General features: G+C 37.4%; 1 protein-coding gene across 2 annotated transcripts in view; it reads right to left on the bottom strand.

Annotated features, from left to right (window-relative positions):
- gpt2 (glutamic pyruvate transaminase (alanine aminotransferase) 2) overlaps positions 1-13,124 on the bottom strand; it is a 32,165-nt gene extending 19,041 nt beyond the window's left edge. The window contains exons 1-4 of one of the 2 annotated variants that reach the window (XM_052149099.1): positions 12,528-13,124; positions 2,339-2,428; positions 1,410-1,518; positions 1,031-1,164 (exon numbers count right to left, since the gene is read on the bottom strand). In XM_052149099.1, coding sequence (XP_052005059.1) covers positions 1,031-1,164; positions 1,410-1,518; positions 2,339-2,428; positions 12,528-12,824 — 630 coding nt within the window. In that variant the 5' untranslated portion in view covers positions 12,825-13,124. Of the gene's footprint in view, positions 1-1,030; positions 1,165-1,409; positions 1,519-2,338; positions 2,429-6,355; positions 6,475-12,527 lie in introns of those variants that run through there. The other variant, XM_052149104.1, reaches the window with a different exon arrangement.
- Positions 13,125-19,544: the final 6,420 nt, after the last annotated feature.

The following is a 19,544-nucleotide window of genomic DNA, read 5'->3' as shown; positions in this document are numbered from 1 at the left end:
GTGGTTTAAGACTCACAATGCTTGTTCCCCCAACTTCCTTCCCAGAAATATCCACACGCTATAATACTATAAATGCTAGAAGTAGATATATTAATGCCAGGCGAAATTCAGTTGTGGTGTGGGAAAGCAGTATATTATCAGTATAACATTTATGTATATCCAGCACTTTTCCAGTGTAATGGATTTGCAGTTGTAATGGCACCAAAATACATTATAAGTTAGCGTGAGTAAATTATGTGTATTTCAAAAATTAAATACAAGGGTAGATATTTAAAGTGTGCTGAAGTATACTTGTAATAGTTCCATTTCAGCACAAACTAAAGTGCATTAAGTACAAAATTAGTTGTTCTAATTTAGCAGACTTTAAGTATACCAATTTATAGTCTGCCATTAATACACTTTAGTACACTGAAGCACCAAAGATTAAGGTGTGATTAAGTATATCATTTTTTTCCACTAGGGCAGCCAAGTAACCTGGCTGGATCAAGTCTCCGTTTGCAAATATAATGGCCCCAAAAAGTATTGGCCAATTTTGAGCACATAAGCCACACGTAAATCATTTCTGACTGTCATTGCATTTGATCCAAAATATCCATGCAAGTGGCCTCTGCAAACATAAAATGGAATGATGGATCTTTTCTCAGAACTACTTCTGAAACATTGTTTACAAATACTTTTAATCAACTGGTCCCAAAGTGATTTTTATTGGACGTATAAAATCAGGTACCCTCAAGTTGACACAGGTGCTCTAGCAGAGTAACCACAGGATCTATGGTAAATCACGTTAACTATGGACATGTCATACAAAATTTGACTTTTATAAAAGGTTTATTCCTGTTTCATTGCCATGTCATGTGATCCTGTTTCCCTCCATGTTCATGTGTATTGTTTTCATTGGTTTATTGTCTTGTTTTAGAATTTCAAGCCACACAAACTTTGTTCTGTGATGTGTTTTTTTAATGTAAATACATGTTTAAGTGTGGTTTAAGTGTCAAAATACTTTTTGGGTCCACTGAATACCATAACTTACCATAATGCCATCACTTGCTCCAGTGGTGAGGTAAATGTTTTCCCAGTTAGAAGGCACTCCCTCATCTCTTTGTTCAATGTAAGCAGCAATATCTTTGCGTATGTACTCTACGCCTGGGCTTGTACTATATGACCCTGTGACCGAAACATGAGTTAGCACTCATAAAGCACTTACATAAACGTATTTGTTACAGTTCTTTTGTCCTCCAGCTTCCTGAGAGTTGTGCGATTTTCATCACTACAAAGCCATGCAGAAAATATTATTTATATTTTATTTCTAATTTATACTCAAACTAAAAAGCTACATAGCAAACCATTTAATGTAATAACAAGGTCTTCACTAGTTTTAACAATACATCCTCAGGAGCAAATGCACACACCAAGACTGTGTCCCCCGCAGCCCTGCAGGATACGCCGTGCTCTCCATTTCGCATCCTCTGGGAAACTGGGGCTGTCCATCAGCTCTGGGAAAATGCAGAGTGCCACCACCTGAAATGAAATGGCAATGGTGAATCAGTAACAAATAAATTCATTGTAAACATACTGTATTGTTCCATTGACCCCAAAGAGGCATGGGTATAATGTGTGCTTCTGTAAATGTCTGTGCACATGGAAGGGGGAGTGATCCGAACTTGGAGAAGGAATTTTGTTTCCTAGCAAAACAGACAGCAGATGTCAGGTCGAATTTATTTCACCTCTCAAGTTTCTGAATAAACCATGCAGGCCAGAGACTACTTCCCTTTACAGTCACACATTGGTCACACTGACTATAGACTATTACAACCATGCTAGCATGCAAAGCAAAGTCACATTGCAAATGTATTTCCATGACACAAGCTGCTGCTACATTGGCGCAGAGACAGGATCGGTCCATCACACAAGCTTTTGTTCAGCTCATAATAAAAAGCTAGATCAACTCTGACTAAACTAGGCCAATCATATGATGCCATTTTCCACAGTAATTTGCAGTGTTTCAAATTTGTAAGGGGTTAACTAAAGCTTATTTCATGACATACTATGAGAACAACCTTCAATTGTAAACATGGACTGAGAAATTTAATTTAGATATTGCATTAACCAGAAACAACTATTCATGCTTAAAGAAGGCTAAGATTTTCTTTTACCTTGTTTCCAGGATACCAATGTTTTTTTTACAGGCTAATGATAGCCCTGTCATTTTAGACAAAATTAGTTGAATAATCTGTTCTACAGTTGCAGATGATTAAAATAAAACAATGATTTGTTTACACAATTTGACTCGGGCAATAAACAGTTCAGGGAAATTTGCATGTTGGAGATTTTTCATTACCTGTCTGAGGAAAGTGATTGGTTGCTGTCCCATGGCGTGTGCATCACCAATATTGGCTTTGATGACCTCTGAGAAAGGTTTTGTGCCACCCTGTATGACAAAGAGAGATGTGTCCAATATATGATTAACAATATCATGTTCCACAGAACACAGCAAATATTTTGCACGCATTACACTGCTGTAGGAAAACAAATTATTATGTCCACCTATTTGAGCCAAACCAGACATTTGTCTGAATCCACATTAATAGGTTTTTGTAACTAAATACAGGTGTATCAGCTTAGATGTTACTATCATATTTAATTGTGATGTTAGGAAACAGGATATATGTTAGGATATATTTCTCAAATTATTTTGTGGACGTTCAGGACATACCATCCTGTCATGTGCTGAGGGCATGACAGTGCTCAGTCCCACCATCACTGAAGGTCAGTTTATGACCACACTAAAGGGGTTCAAAGAAGGTCCAGAAGGCACCTGTTCATGGGCTATATTTAAAGCTTTTTTCTAAGTGCTTAACTGTCAAGACAAAGTCTGCAAGCTCAATCAATCTTCTATGTCATGGTAATGAGAGTTATATAACATTACTGCTGAATGGTCAGTTTTGTAGGAATTAGACTATTATGTTGAATTGCTTTGATAATGGCACTGAAAGCAGGTCAAAACCAGCAATTACTTTCCCATGGACCAAGTCAACTGTTCACATTCTATACCCTTTTGGAAGGGTAAAAAAAAGAGAGAGAGAGAGAAATGTGTGAGGTAATCGTTTTGATATTACTTCCAACAGTAGGCACAGCAGAATGTCATCTAACGCAACAAACAATAACTACGTTATTTTAGAGTATGTTTGAATATTTCTGTAGTTATTCAATTAGTTATTATCTCTTTTAGTTTGGATTGGCCCTCCAGAACAATAATGATCATTATTTGAATAACTACATTCTTGACCAACACAAAATAGGTATTGTTTTAAAGCATAGAGGCTGTACTTTCCAATGCATACAGGCATCAGGAACAAAACTGAACAAGTACTTTGAAAAAAGTGTTCGGTTTTGATAATTTATTAAACATTTTGCACTGTATATATTATTGTAATTAGTAAAAACATCAACTGATCAAATACCCATGTGTAATATACATTTAAAAGCTCTCAAAGAAAATAGTAAAGAAACTATTTGTTTTACTCACCGACAAAAATATAGAATAGCAAAGTATATGTCTTTGGCATACATATTACATATAAACAGGTGTTGCTTATAAGCAGGGGCATAGATTTCTGGTCATTATTGAAAACAATATTGTCCAATAATCAAAACAATATTTATACCATGATCAATAGAAACATGTAAATGCTTCATGCTGCATCTACACCCTTCTAGCCAAATCTACACCCTTGCTTATAAGCCACAATTTTTGCTTATAACATCACGAAAAATAAACAGAGCATAACCTATATGTACAATGTAATTGTATGCATAGATCATTAGATAATCCACACAGAGGATGGAAATGGAAACAGAGCTGAGAAATTCTTCTAAAAATCTTCATCTGAGTTCAGCAGATGAAAGTCATACACATCTGGGGTTGCATGAGGGTGAGTAAATAATGAGAATTAAAATTTTGCGGTGAACTAACCCTTTAAGGGCTCTTGTCAGATCTGGATGAATTTGTCTATAAGAAGAGAGGTTTGGAAACATTTCTAGTAATTATTATGGAGAAAATGTGAAAATGTCCCACAAGGTTATTATATATAATGCTGAAATATAAACCAAAGCCACGTCATTTTTTATTAATGCCTACTTTTGCTATTTCATAGCTTTTAAAGTCCTGTGTGGATCCTTATTTCAGTGAAGTTACAGTTTTCAGTGTTGAAAGAATTTAGATCATTAGTTCTGTACAGCAGTACTGCCGCTCTCTGAATGTAGAATATGCAGCCTGCGTAGGGCACCAACCCCGGTCGTGGAACACTCGCTGTGTCTGAAACCGCCCCATCCACTATATAGTGCACTATTTCGGGTGCACTATTTCGGGTGTCTGCCATTTTGTAGGAGTGTCTGAATTCTGAGTGAGCCACTCGTTCCCTACGTTTGTTCACTCAATATTACCCACAATGCACTTTAATTTTGAGTGTACATTTGATGTACAGAATGAAGATTTACTGTATGTATTAATATATTACTTAATAAGAATAACAAATAAGGCCCAAGTATTTTAATATTTCATATGTGATGTTGTTTCTGAGACAGCCCCAGAGCTCCGACTCTCGGTGGACACATCAGCGTCCGAATTAGAGGATGGATACCCAAACCGAGCCCGACGGGACCCGACGGGCCGGGTTCGGACACATATTTTGAAATGACGTTCGGGTTCGGTCACGTCGGCGCGATAAGGCATTGAACATTTGAAATTTAAAACAGCTTATTATAATGTTTAACTGGATGCAAATGTTTATTTTTGTGATTAAAATAAATTTAAAATATTACCCTAACATCCATCTTCATGTGTGCGGAAATTTGTTTATGTTGCTGTGACAACGCGCAACACGTGCGTGCATAATATTGCATATTTGGCTACATGTGGCTGGCAGCGCAACGATGGAAGACGTTAAAAAGAGGTTGATGGATTATGTGAATAGATCCCATGTTACAGTTTTATTAGCCACACAGTTTTCGAGAAAAATGGTAAGAGTGATTTTCATTTCAATAAGCTGCATTTGTTTTACGTTAATGTTTTGTTCTGTTAGCTTGGGCAATTTTTGGTAGACCTAGCTTTGTTCATTTAATTTCAATTGGCTATTTTTTTGGGCCTCTTGTGCACGCCTGTGTTAACATGCGCTTTGTTGGCCGTGTGCGGCGCACGCTGATGCGTTGCGCACATCTGTAAACATTACCGAATGCCTTCCAGTTGCTAAATAAAAGCGGGCTTTCTACACAAACAAACGTACGTGTCATTAGTATGAGAAAAAAAACGAGATTTTTAACTGTGTCGGGCTCGGACATATATCTTAATGATGTTCGGGTTTGGGTCGGGTTCGGTTACTGCCCTGTCGGACGCGGGCCGGGCTCGGACAGAAAAATGCGGCCCGATCCGCACTCTAGTCCGAATCACTTATTTCGTTCACTAACTGCCATTCACTATATAGGAACTAGTGAATGAGTGAACGATTTCAGACACAGTCATTCTTCACCATATGATAGCCTTGTGCCCGCACATATCTCATGCTCTAATGTCTTCTAGTATCTAATGAATAAGTTCTAGTATCTAATGAATAAGTTCTAGTATCTAATGAATAGGGCTGGGATAAACGATTATTTTTTAAACGATTAATCTAGCGATTATTTTTTCGATGCATCGATTAATCTAACGATTCATTTTTTTCAGTCCGATTCGATTTCGATTCGATTAATCGACTTGTGACAACACCGGTAATACCCGTTTCATCGGGGGTAGGGGTGTATAAAATGTAAAAAAAAAAAAAACATTTGCCGGGAGTTTGATTGACTGGCGATCTGATCAATCAATCATAATACGCCATTTTTGTCCGACAAAGTAGTCAGGAGAGAGAAGATTAACGTCGGTGGATTTGAATTTGAATAATGGATTGTAGGCTACTGTACTGACATCTTTCCGCGGTTAAAACAACAGTCCTTCTGATGTAGGCTACATTCATGTTTAGCCTGATTTGATGCTATAAATTAACCAAGGAAAAGATGATCGGTTCACGAGCAGCTTTAACTGAGGCAATCTGTCACGACACATTAAAGAGCCACAAAATAGTAGGCCTATTTATGGTTTAATTTTCTTTGAATGACCAAATTTGAAAGTTGAGACTTTATTAAATGTTACCTGCTTGGACCTGTCTGTCAGCGCGTTGTCAGTGTCCTCTATGTATTTTTCACGACATTCATAGCTATAAGCGCATTATTAATAGCTATAGGCTGAAAACTTTAGGTGTCGACAACGTATTATAGCCTACTCCAACATCGAGTGCAAAGTGGGGAGTTGAAAAAAACTTACGGTGCTCTGTCATCTGCGGCTGCTCCCGGTGGCGCTAGAATGGAAGGCCATCTCCATTTTGCAAAGATGACATATCACGGAATTTTTTCCTTTTAAATTAAATAATTCCCATACTTTAGAGGAACGAGTGCATGCCGCCTTGCACTTCTGATAGTCTGAGGAGCCACTCGTGTTGGCGTCGGCGCCGCCATCTTTGTTTTGGGTCTGACAATTCGACGCGCATATTTTGCGTCGACGTATTTTTTGCGTCAACGTCATCCCAGCCCTAGTGCTGGTGCATTGCCGTGGTGCTAGAATGGAAAGCCATCTCCATTTTGCAAAGACGATATATCACATAATTTTTTCCTTTTAAATTAAAGAATTCCCACACTTTAGATGAACGAGTGCGTGCCGCCTTGCACTTCTGGTAGTCTGAGGAGCCACTCGTTTTGCTTCTTCTTCTTCTTCTTCTTCTTCTAGTGTTTAATGGCGGATTGGCAGACCAACATAAATGGTGCATTCCCGCCACCTACTGATCTGGAGTGTGGAGTATACTTGGCTTTGAAAGAAACGAGAGGAGAGAGAAAAAAAAATAATAATAATTTAAATTCTATTTATTATTCCTGTTTTATTTAAATATCTAAATATTAATTCGTGAATTCTTGATTGTCTTGACCCATTTCCTAACAATACTCTTATTGAAATTGTATCAACTCCCATCCATTGTAGCTCTTGAATTAACTGTTGTCTCTCCCATTCGTATGCAGCACATTCTAAAAGAATATGCTGCACTGTTTCTAAATCCCCACACTTATCACAGTTTCCTGTATCATGCTTCCCTATTTTATAAAGACTATAATTCAATGCAGTGTGACCAATTCTTAACCTTGTAATAATGACATCTTTTTTCCTATTTCCATATCTTTTCCTCTCATTTCCAACCTGTTCTTGAATTTGATAAAGATGTCTTCCTTTAGAGTCACTATTCCATATCTTTTGCCATCTTTTATTAATTTCAATTGCTATTAATCTCTTGATTTCTGATTTACTTAATGATACATTCATTTCTATTTGTGCATGATTTAATGCTTTCTTTGCCAACCGGTCTACCTCCTCATTACCATCCACACCCACATGTGCAGGCACCCAGAGAAAAAATACCAGTATCCCTAACTGCCTTGCTCTAAATAAACATTGCAAAACTTCAAATATTAAATCTTGCCAAGATTCAGATTTTCCACTCATAAGACTAGTAAGAGCAGCCATTGAATCCGTACATATCACGGTTCTAGCTGGTTGAACTTCTTCAATCCACTGTAGTGCTAATATGATAGCAATTAATTCAGTAGTAAATACCGATACATGATCCGATATTCTTTTTGTAATTTTTAAATTAAATGTAGGAATGAATACTGCTGCTGCAGTTCTTCCAGACTCTGGTTCCTTTGACCCATCTGTAAATACCTGTAATACTGAATAGTACTCTCGATTTACATACTGTTTAACTACTAATTCAGTTGATATGCTAATTGGTTTATTTATTTCTTTATGTATTTGTAAGTCAATTAATGGCATGGGATACATCCAAGGAGGAATTGCTGGTATTGGAACAGAGGGGCTATTAAATAATCTTTCAATCCCAAGCTGTTTGCCTCCTTCCCTACTAACCAACCAAAGCTTGCTATTTCTTTGTATTCATACTCCCAACATTCCTTCAACAATATTTTTACTGGATGACTTTCCAGATGTCCACATACACCTGACCAGTATCTCATCCTCAATTGAAGTCTGCGTTGTTCCAACGGTAATTCTCCCAATTCAACTTGTAGTGATACTACCGGAGAAGATTTAAATGCTCCACAACAAATTCGTAAGGCCTGATTTTGTATAACTTGTATTTTTTAAGTAAAGTTTTCTTCGCAGAACTGTATACCATACTTCCATAGTCTATATTTGACCTGATCACTGCATAATAAATTATTTTCAGTGACTGGCAACTTGCCCCCAATCAGCACCTGACAAGCATCTTAAAACATTTATTCCTTTTTACACTTTTCTATCAATTTCTGAATATGGACTCCAAAATTTAATTTAGAATCCATCCACATACCTAGAAATCTCACTACTTTAACTTGTTCCAGCTGATGACCATACATTTTAATATTTAACTTAGGAATATTTTTCTTATTAGAAAAACAAATTACTTGTGTCTTTACCACAGAAAACCGAAAACCCCAACTATTCGCCCATTTCTCCACCTCCTTCACTGCTTTTTGCATTTTATTTTCTACAAACAGCATATTACGTCCCCTTTTCCACAATGCCCCGTCGTCTGCATACAATGATCTTCCTATTCCAGTTTCAATATTACTAAATATGTCACTAATCATTAAGTTAAAAAGAATAGGGCTGCTCACACTTCCCTGAGGAGTTCCATTCTCAATTGAGAGAATCCTAGAGTATTCAGACCCCACTCTAACTTGAATCGTTCTTCCAAACAAAAAACTTGAAATCCAGTTATACATTTTTCCCTCAATTCCCAAACTTTCTAATTTCATTAACAGCCCTTCTTTCCACAACATATCATAAGCCTTTTCAACATCGAAAAATACTCCCATCAACATTTCTTTATTAATTTGAGCTTTTCGAATTTCCGCCTCCAAACTCAGAATTGAGTCCATCATATTTCTCCCTTTTCTAAATCCGCTTTGACATGCTGACAGAATGTTTTTACTCTCCATTTCATACGTTAACCTATTCATAACCATCCGTTCCATAAGTTTGCATAAATTAGATGTCAACGCAATGGGTCTATAACTAACTGGCTGAGAATCGTCTTCTCCAGGTTTAGCGATTGGAACTATTACTCCATGTTTCCAATTCACAGGAATATTCCCTAAATCCCAAATTTTATTAAAAAGTCTTAAAATTATATTCAATGATATATTTGACAATTGCGTAATCATCTCATAACATATTTCATCCTTTCCTGGTGAAGTATGTTTAACCCCTACAAGTGCTCTCTTTAACTCATATAAGGTAAATTTTGAGTCTAACCTACTTCCTGATGTAATCTTCTTTTCATATATATGCTCATTCTCTTTCACTTTCTGTTCCCTATACTTCTTCATATTATCTGTAATATTATCATTACTATGCACCTTAACAAATGCTTCCACTATCTTTTATCGCTATTTTCCCCTTTCCTACTAAAACTGGAATATTATTATTTCTCTGGATCCCTCCCATCTTTCTAATCATGTTCCAAACTTCATTTATTTCAATGTCTTCCCCTATTCTATTACAGTATTCCCTCCAGAACATTCTTTTTGCTATTCTTATTTCTCTCCTTACCATAGCCTGAGCTCTCTTAAAAATAATGTAATCAGTAAACAATATCGATTTTCTGGCTTTCTTCATTGCTTTATTTCTTTCCCTTACTGCCTTACTACATTTTTCGTTCCACCATGGGACTTCTTTTCTACTACTTTTAGTTTTCTTTTTTCCTATTACTTCCTCTGCCGTATTTCTTAACGCTTTAGTTATTTCCATACTTAACTCTTCTATTTCTTCAATTTCTCCCATTTCATTCATTTTGTTATTACACAGTTCTTTAAAAAGCTCCCAATTAGCTGCCTTAAATTTCCATCTTGGCATTCTCTCCACCACAGTTTGTACAATATCCATACCAATTTGACAACATACTGGATAGTGATCACTTCCCAATGAACTTTTCTTGTTTACATTCCATTCACATTTTCTAGCTAGATTTTCTGAAACTAGCGTTATATCTAACGCTGAATTACGCCCATTACTCACATCTATTCTTGTTATATTTCCATTATTAATACATACTAACCGTCCCCAATCTAGCATTTCTTCCACTATCCTCCCATTATAATCTGTTTTAACACTCCCCCATAATGTATTAGGCTATGTGCATTACAAAATCTCCACACCATACTACCTTCTGATTAGGATTACCTCTTATTTTTTCCATCTCATTCTTACATAACCTTTCACATGGATTATAAAAATTTATTATTTTAATACTTTGATTCCCTTCCCATACCTCCATCATCAACACCTCTTGATCCTCACTCACTTCTATATTCCTGTATCCCACCCCATGTTTTATAAATGTTGCTACTCCACCTCCATTACCTTTTTTCCTATCTTTCCTAATTAATTGATATCATGTAAAAACAAAATTCAACTGAGGTTTGAGCCAAGTCTCCTGTATACATATAATATCTGGTCTTTTCTCCAGATCAGAGATGAATTTTTTAAACTCTTGTCCATTAGCAATTAGGCTTCTCGTATTCCACTGGAAAATTAAAAACACCATTATGAACCACCACATCCTGCTTGCGTATTTGTTAACTGCACCTTTAACTTCTCATTAATCATTTCCACAGATATTCCCTCAATCTCTAGGTATTTTTCAGCTGCTTTTATTATTATTCTAATTCTTTCAGTCTGGCTTTCTGTTTGTGCAGAACAATTTACCACTTCAGCTATAAAGGTAACAAATGCCACATTACTCTTAATCCCGAAGTTCTCTTTAGTTTTTTCCTGAGCCGTTTCCATCTTTTGTTGAGGAATTCCTTTACCATTATCCCCTGATTCTAAAGTCTTTCCTACTTTCTTTACCGCCGCCGAATATGACAATCCTTCTTTTATTCTTACATTTTGCACTTGAACTGCATTTTTCCTCACCTCACATCCTCCATATCCCGCACTATGTTCCCCTCCACAATTACAACACATGGGATCCACTCCTTGCTCACATTTGCCATATTCATGCTCTCCTCCGCATCTCACGCACCTTTGTTTACCTCTGCATACAGCCGCTACATGTCCAAACTTTTGGCATTTGTAACATCTTAGAGGAGGGGGTACGTAAAGCCTAACCGGAAAACTCATAAATCCTAAGAAGACTTTACTTGGCAGTTTATCTTCATTAAAATGAATCATCACCGAGAGGCTATCTCCCCTTTCATTGTTTCTATTACATTTCAGTCTTTTTACGCCAATTACTTCGCCTCCGTAAGGCCTTTCTTAATCTTTTCCTCAGTTACATCAGTGGGGATCCCTGTAATTACTCCTTTAACCCATTTCTTTTCTTCTTGAACTGAACAAGTCACACCTTGTCCCATGATCGTTTTAATTTCTAGAGCCTTTTTCTGTTGTCTACTGTCCTTACAAAAAATAATCAATCTACCATCCCTCAACTTCTTCACACTTTCAACCAGTCCAATTTTTTCTTTAATCGCTTTCGATAATTTCAATGGGTTAATGACACTGAAAGATCCAGCAACAAATGTCAACAATATCTTAAACTCTTCTTTCTTTCTCCTTGTCACTTGTAATCCATTCTCACTTTCAGTTTCAGATTCATTACCTCTATTTTTCTTCCTTTTCCGATTTCCTACTGTACTCCATTCACTATTTCCAATCCCTCCACGTCAAAATTTTCATCCTCCATTTCCGGATCGCTTCCGGTTCCACTTCCTGCCATGCACACTCCAGTCACAGATCAGCTGTCTCCCAATCCGCCTCCCCAGAGTACCCAGCCCGTTTTTTTTTTCGTCGAGCGCATATTTTGCGTCGACGTATTTTTTGCGTCGACGTCATCGATTACGTCGACGCGTCGTCCCAGCCCTACTAATGAATAAGTACTAGTATCTAATGTAATAGTTACTAGTCACTAAACAAAATAAGTACTAGTAACATAAAAATAGATACTAGTCAATTTTAAGGAATAAATGTCAAAACAGCTTGCCATAGATATGCTCTATCACAGCCAACACTCCATTGATATAGCCTCGCGCTTCAGTCAGACTTTACTATCTAAGCCAAAGCGCCTCGTGATTCAAATAATTGCAGCATTGGCTGCAGCTGTTTAAAACACTTATGTGCTTATTGCAATGTAACATATTTTAAGGGGGGCAGATGCCCTCTTCAAAAGAGTCTAGTAACACCGACGATGACTTTCAGAAATAAATGACAAAATGGTATAACTATCTTGTGATGCAGGTACACTGTTAGACAAATTAAACTAGTGAGATTGTGAAATGTTTTAAAGAGACTTTACTTTCCAAAAGTCTACAATGCTGTGCGAAGTTTAAGAAACATCATCTATAAAACTGTTGGTTATTTCTACTTAAATGACCCCATGTGATTTTCTCACCTCCTTTAAGTATCTCTCTATTTCTCCAGCTTTGGTGACGATGGGTCCTCTCACGGCGTACTCCACAGCCTTCACCTGCGGGTTCAGTGTGTTCATAGTCAGAGTCTTCTCCCTTATTTTACCAGTCAGACGCCCAGCAGCCACTTTCGCCTCGGCGGAGCTGAAGCGCTTCTGCCCGTACTTCTCTACGGACGGACCATGAGATTTGTGTCTCACCCCGGTCAGCGTCAAGGCGGTGTATTGATCAAGAGCCCCAGCGATCAATGGCCGAGCTGCAAACGATTGCATGCGATGCATATCGGTACAGTGAGGAAGTACAGGTATGATGAACCTGTCAAAAAGCCGAAACAAGGATGCGCGTGAAGATACTGTAGTTCAATCCCGCGTTTGATCGCTGGTTAGTCACGTCAGAAATGTCCTCTTCTGTAGGAGGCCGATCGGCATGATAGTGTTTGACAGAATCGCTCTCAAGAGAGCCACCTCATCATCGCCTACTATCATCCACCCGCCAATTCTCTCTCTCTCTCTCTCTCTCTCTTCAGTTCGCGATGGGTATTGTTGTTCTCACGCAGCCGCCCGATTCAATGTCACCATTCGACGCTTAAATGATAAAACTACAATATCCAGCGAGTAGGCGTTTTCGCAGGGTGTGTGTGTGTGTGTGTGTGTGTGTGTGTGTGTGTGTGTGTGTGTGTGTGGAGGAGATTTGGCGACAGTGTCACAGCCGGCTAGAATTCCATCAGAACAGAAGTCATATTCAAGGCTGATTGAAAGTAGCAGCAAGACGTTGTGTTAATGTTTGAGGTCTCTGAATGTTTGAGCAGAGCTCAAAGGTACTGACTCTGACTTGGTTGTCACAGGTGTTTTCTACAAATCATAATACTCATTTTGTAACAATACATTTAGTTAAGCAAACATAAACCATTGAATCCAGCGTCCCCATCACTTACCTATTTTTAAAGCACACAAACAGCAGCTCATTAGTCATTTGAAATGAATATAGATAGAAAAATCAGCAAACTGCTATTTGCCTTACAAAACAAACAACAACAAAAACAAACAAAAAAACAAAACAAAAATTTACTAAAAATTATACAGCTTTTGGAGAAACACACTTTAGGCCAAAAGTTTGGAATAATGTACAGATTTTGCTGTTTCGGAAGGAAATTGGTACTTTAATTCACCAAAGTGACATTCAACTGATCACAAAGTATAGTCAGGACATTACTGATGTAAAAACATCATCACTATTTGAAAAATGTCATTTTTGATCAAATCTAGACAGGTCCCATTTCCATCAGCATCACTCCAACACCATATCCTTTTTTTTTTTTTTTTCTTCAATTAATTTTTTTTATTGATTCAAACAAAATAACACAAAAGAGAAAAACACAACACATACACACCGAATCAACATTTAACATTTAACCCTCACTAATACACCTCCCCAAACACCAACCCCACCCTACCCCCAACGAACACACCCATGGTCACATAAAATAACAAACAAGCCAAAAATAAAGCAATAAATAAAATGTATAATAAACATACATAATTAAAATTAACTTACCATCCAATTAATATACCAAATATAACAAAACCACCAAATACCTACCCCACTTCCTAAAATACAAGCCCCCCAACCCCACCCTTCTGCTTGACATCTCCTCAAAAGCCACCATCCTCCCCATCTCCGCACACCACTCCGGAAATGGTGGCGCCCCGTCCGACTTCCAACCCCTGAAAATAATTTGTCTGCCAATCATAATGTTAGTCAGGATCCAATTTTTTATATGTTTGTCTCCCAAATTTAAAACTGCCCCATCGCCCATAATACAAAGTCTGGGACAAAGTAAAATTTGTGCCCAAAACGTCACGCAAATAATTCTGAACCTTTAACCAAAAATCTTGGATCTTAACACACCCCCAAAAGACATGGGTTGTCACCAACTTCTGATTGGCATTGCCAGCAAGTGGGTGTGTCTTTAAGACCAACATTATACAATCTATACGGGGTCCAATAAAATCTATGTAAAATCTTAAATTGCGTAAGGCGCACCCTTAAATCTGTAGATGCAGACTTGATATTTTTTAGAATCCTAGCCCAAACTCTCTCCTCCAATAATAAGTTCAACTCTTTCTCCCATAATATCTTGATAGAAGTTAAAGCTTCATCCCCCAGACACTGAATTAGCAGGGAGTAATACACTGATGCCTCTCCCAAAATGATGACCCAAAATCTCAAAAGATCTCAACACTCCATTCTCATACAGGTCGCCGAGTGTAGTAACCCCCTCACAATCCACTCTGACTTGTTGATACATAATTTGGTGTTCAGCCATATGCTTGAGGCAACAATTAAATAAATGTCTGAATTAAATACTCTGGTCAAAATCACATGCAAATGTGAAATAACGGGGTGTGACTTAACTGCTCTGGTTAGTTTGATAGAAAGGCTTTGCAATGGCAAAATAAGGGCAAGGACTTCCTGTTTAATAGAAAACCAGGTAGGGGCTCTTTCAGGTGGAAGCGACCAATGAGCTAAATGTCTGAGACCGAATGCATAATAATAAAACAAGATCTTGGGTAGGCCTAGCCCACCTTTGTGAATCGGCCTATGTTATTTATTGAAATGTAGTCTGGGACGTTTGCCATTCCAAATGAAGGACTTCACTATGCTATCATATTGCTTGAAATAAGAGAGGGGGAAATCTACAGGGAGTGACTGTAGCAGGTAGTTGAATTTTGGAATACAGTTAATTTTAATAACATTAATGTGACAACGGAGTGTGGGGCCGGATCGTGATGCTACACACACAGTCCCTAATCAGGCTAATCAAGCCTCAGAGAGGGATAAAGGTTGACTGGAGACTGCAGTGGGATGGAAAGAGAGATTTATGGGCAGCTGTCCAACACTTTGTGTGTTTGTCTTTTTGTTTCGTTTTTCATTAAAATATTATTTCTATCTTCAAGCCGGTTCTCGCCTCCTCCTTTCCATTAATCCCTTCAGAATTACCCTTCCCAATCATCGATAAATGTAATGAAGCCCACCTGCCCACATCACTCGAAAAGCTTTTTATTAAAGGGTCAAAATTAGCTCTGACTAAATCAGACAAATTTGCTGGGAATAAAATGCCCAAATACTTAATGCCCTATTTGGGCCACTGGAAGGTGCCCAGCTGGAAAGCTGTTACTAGACAGTATGCTGTTAGAGTCAAAGCTTCAGATTTAGACCAATTGACTTTCTATCCTGAGAACTTGGAAAAGGAATTAATAATTCTGTGGAGGCAAGACCTAGATCTAGTGGGGTCAGAGACGAATAATAAAATATCATCTGCGTGAAGCAAAAGCTTATGCGCCACACCAACTGCAATCACTCCTGGAAAATCATCCTCCTTTCTTATCGCAGCAGCTAATGGTTACAGGGAAAGACAGAACAATAACTGGGAAAGACGGCAACCCTGCCTGGTGCCCTTATTCAGAGTAAAATAATCTGAAATTAATCCATTTTTTGTACTGCTGCTATCGATCCTGTGAAGCATCAGTGTTGCTTTAGGGGACTTACACACTTTTGCTTCACTGTGATCAAGGACTGAGTCCATCAATAGATTAAAGTCTTCTCCCAGTATTATATCATGAGAGGTGCCAGTGGCTTGCAACATCCCTTCAAGATCAATAAAAAACCCTGATCATCAATGTTAGGCACGTAAATATTAGTCAAAATAAGTCTCTCTACAATCTCTCTAAACTCAAAAGATCCATGTACACCTACGAGAGCCCAAGCGACAAATTTGTCATCGGATTGCTCAAGATTGCTTCTGCACAAATTTTGTGAGGCAAAACGACTTAACAAAAAAATACTCCACAAAACAATCTCCATCCAACAGGAGGCATAAGCACAAGGAACGATCAGATTCATCCACAACTGTCCCGAAGCGGTGTTATTCCACAAACTCCAGACGATAGGTGGAACCAGCACCAAAACAAACAAAACAGGTGTCAAAGAGTCAAATTAACTTGGATGTCGCATGATAAAATACACCTACATACAGGTACAACAGATAATTGGAAAAGAGTGTTATGGATCTTAACCCCATTGAGCTTTTGTGGGATCAGCTAGACTCCTAGAAACAGCTAGACTAAGGTGCGTGAGAAGTGCTCGACAAGACAGACACATCTATGGCAAGTGCTACAGGAAGTGTGGGGTGAAATGTCACCTGAGTATCTGGACAAACTGACAACTAGAATGCCAAAGATCTGCAAAGCTGTCATTGCTGAATGTGGAGGTGTATTTGATGAGACCTTTTTGAAGTAGTTTAAATTTTCAAATTGTAAAAGTAATTTTTGACATCAGTAATGTCCTGACTATATATTGTGATCAGTTGAATGCCACTTTGGTGAATAAAAGTACCAATTTCTTTCCATAAGAGCAAAATCTGTACATTATTCCAAACTTTTGGAATGGTCACTTTCAGTTTTTATTAAACACTTTTATTTTGGGGACATTTTATATTCATAAATGTAAGTGTATTTTGCAAGGAGATCCTGCTACATATTTATATATTTATTTGTATATGGGATCTAGTTTTGGGAATATTTATTTTTGTAGTGCCATATTGTAATTGTGGTTTAGGAGTAAATTAAAGTAATCAATAAAAAACATAAATATGGGGAATATGCTACATGTTAAACCATGTTTAAAATAATAATAAAACAAGAACAGAAGGGTCTGCATTCAGTTTGGGCTTTTGGCAAGATCAGCTGTGTAGACTTCTCCATATAATTTGAATCATGAAGGCATTCTGTCAATATAAATAATCTGAATGAAATGCTGCCATCTGTTGGAAACAAGTCTGTAGAATCCCATTTTATAAAGGACACACTTCAGAAATATGTAGAATGCCCAACAAAATCTATCACTGGCACCACAGTATTTGTTTTTCAGGTTTACTTTTTATTTAAAAGCTAAGGCAAAAACATTGAATTGAGGTTGTCATATTGCAAATGCTGGCAAGAAAGTGAAATATATTCACACATATATCAACGAAAATTCATCCAGAAAATATACTCTTTCAGTCAGGCCAAATTCAAATTTTCTCTGAAAGACTCATTAACACTTTATGTGCCAACAGGTTTGGGGAGTAACAGATTACATGTAACAGGATTAAGTATTTAAAATACAAAATATAAGTAACTGTATTTCACTACAGTTACAATTTAAATCATTGCTAATTAGAATACAGTTACATTAAAAAAGTATTTTGATTACTGAAGAGATTATTTTGCATTTTATTGTGATTTGTTTAATTTAATATTTATTCCTTTCAGATGAAAACATTTATACATATAAATGATGTGATTCAAAGTGCATCTGAACAGTGGTGAAACACTTTCTTATGATGTTACATTCATGAGCAGACAGAGAAGTGAGTTTGAAGTAAGTTTGGAGCAACAGAAATAGAAATAAATCTTGTCTAAATTGTCAGCTTTACGCTAATCTAAAATGCTATTTCTAGCCACTTTACATTCACATGTTACCAGTCATGTCCTTTTATAGTAAGACCTTTGATATTAGGGCAAAAATCATATTCTTGATCATTTTTGTATTTTTTTTCATGTAAAATATCTAATAATCCTTAAATTGATTGATATTGTTTTAGAAACAACACTATTTAGTTTTTTAGTAAATGTATTTGTAACATGTGTATTTTGTCCTACTGTACTGTCAGAGTTTTTATAGAAAAAAACAAATCTGCCAGTGCTGAAGAAGTAATCATAAGCATTTATTTTTGTGAAACTACTTACATGTTGTTTCACAATTTATTTGTGAACCAACATTCTATTTGTGAATCTTTTACTATTTGTATGTTAATATGCAACCATTCTATCTCCATAGGGTCGTGTCCTAACCAGATGCGACAAGATGCCGCGACACATGATAAAAGATATCTTTTCAATGCTAAACAGAGGTTTTGTCCTAACCAGTCGTGACACACTACAAGCGACATGTCTTTCTATTTTTGGAATGGTTTCTATTTCTGCAATGTCACCAGCCAGTGCTGTCAACAAATGGTCTAAAATTATTCTAATTGCAGTATATTAAGGTCGGCATCTCACTAGATGTTCAGAACAACTTGATTTTGGCCGAGGGTGTCACACAACTACAAAATGTTGTGCTTGAGGTCTCGCTTCAGCCGGAGCTCTGACACACACACACACCGGTTCAGAATGGCAGTGGGGAGACATACCAGTGTTCTGAAAATCTGCGCTACCTGCTCAGGATGTGCTATCAGCAGTAAAAACAGTGATCTGTAAAGTTAAAACATGGGTAGCACATGTCGGGAGGCATGGGAGAACCTGTCGGTATGTGCTAAAACAGCAATAAATGTGTTAAAAACCTATGTAGCACATCTTGACCTATCAGGATGTGCTACCAGCATACCTATCAGATGTGTGATATGGTGTGAGGCTGTACTAAGCCATTACCCTAACCCCAACCCTAAAACTATGTGAATATTGGTCGAGTATCCTGATAGATAGCATATATTTTCAGGACACCGGCTCGTTCTTACTTTCTCTTGGCTTCCCTGTTACGTTGAGATCTGCGAAATAACAACATATTCATGAACATAAATAATCGTAACAGACTGAATAAGGATGCGATTCAATTTATAAAGTAACTTTGCAATGTGTGTGTGTGTGTGTGTGTGTGTGATTTATCCCTTCTGGGTTTGCGGTACATTTTATTGTCAATTATCCTCTTTTTAGTGTATTAATATTGCGGTGTCACATCGCGCCTGGTGTGGACAGACAGATTGAGTGTTGCTGGAATCTTATTGTGTTGTGTCTGGTTAGGAAAAGGTGTAAGAGGAGCTGAGTTTAAACAAAGGATAAATGCAGAACTAGTTACTGCAGCATAAAAGGAAGTAGGGGAAATGTAAGAAAATGTCAGTAAAGCAAATCAATGCAGAGATCTTTTAAGGCAAGCTTGTCAGAAACAGTCTAAAAATTGACACA

This window comes from Xyrauchen texanus, chromosome 2, assembly GCF_025860055.1.
Source record: "Xyrauchen texanus isolate HMW12.3.18 chromosome 2, RBS_HiC_50CHRs, whole genome shotgun sequence".
Classification (NCBI taxonomy): domain Eukaryota; kingdom Metazoa; phylum Chordata; class Actinopteri; order Cypriniformes; family Catostomidae; genus Xyrauchen; species Xyrauchen texanus.
Note: the sequence above shows the minus strand (reverse complement) of the source record. Positions and strands in the feature narration are given on the sequence as shown.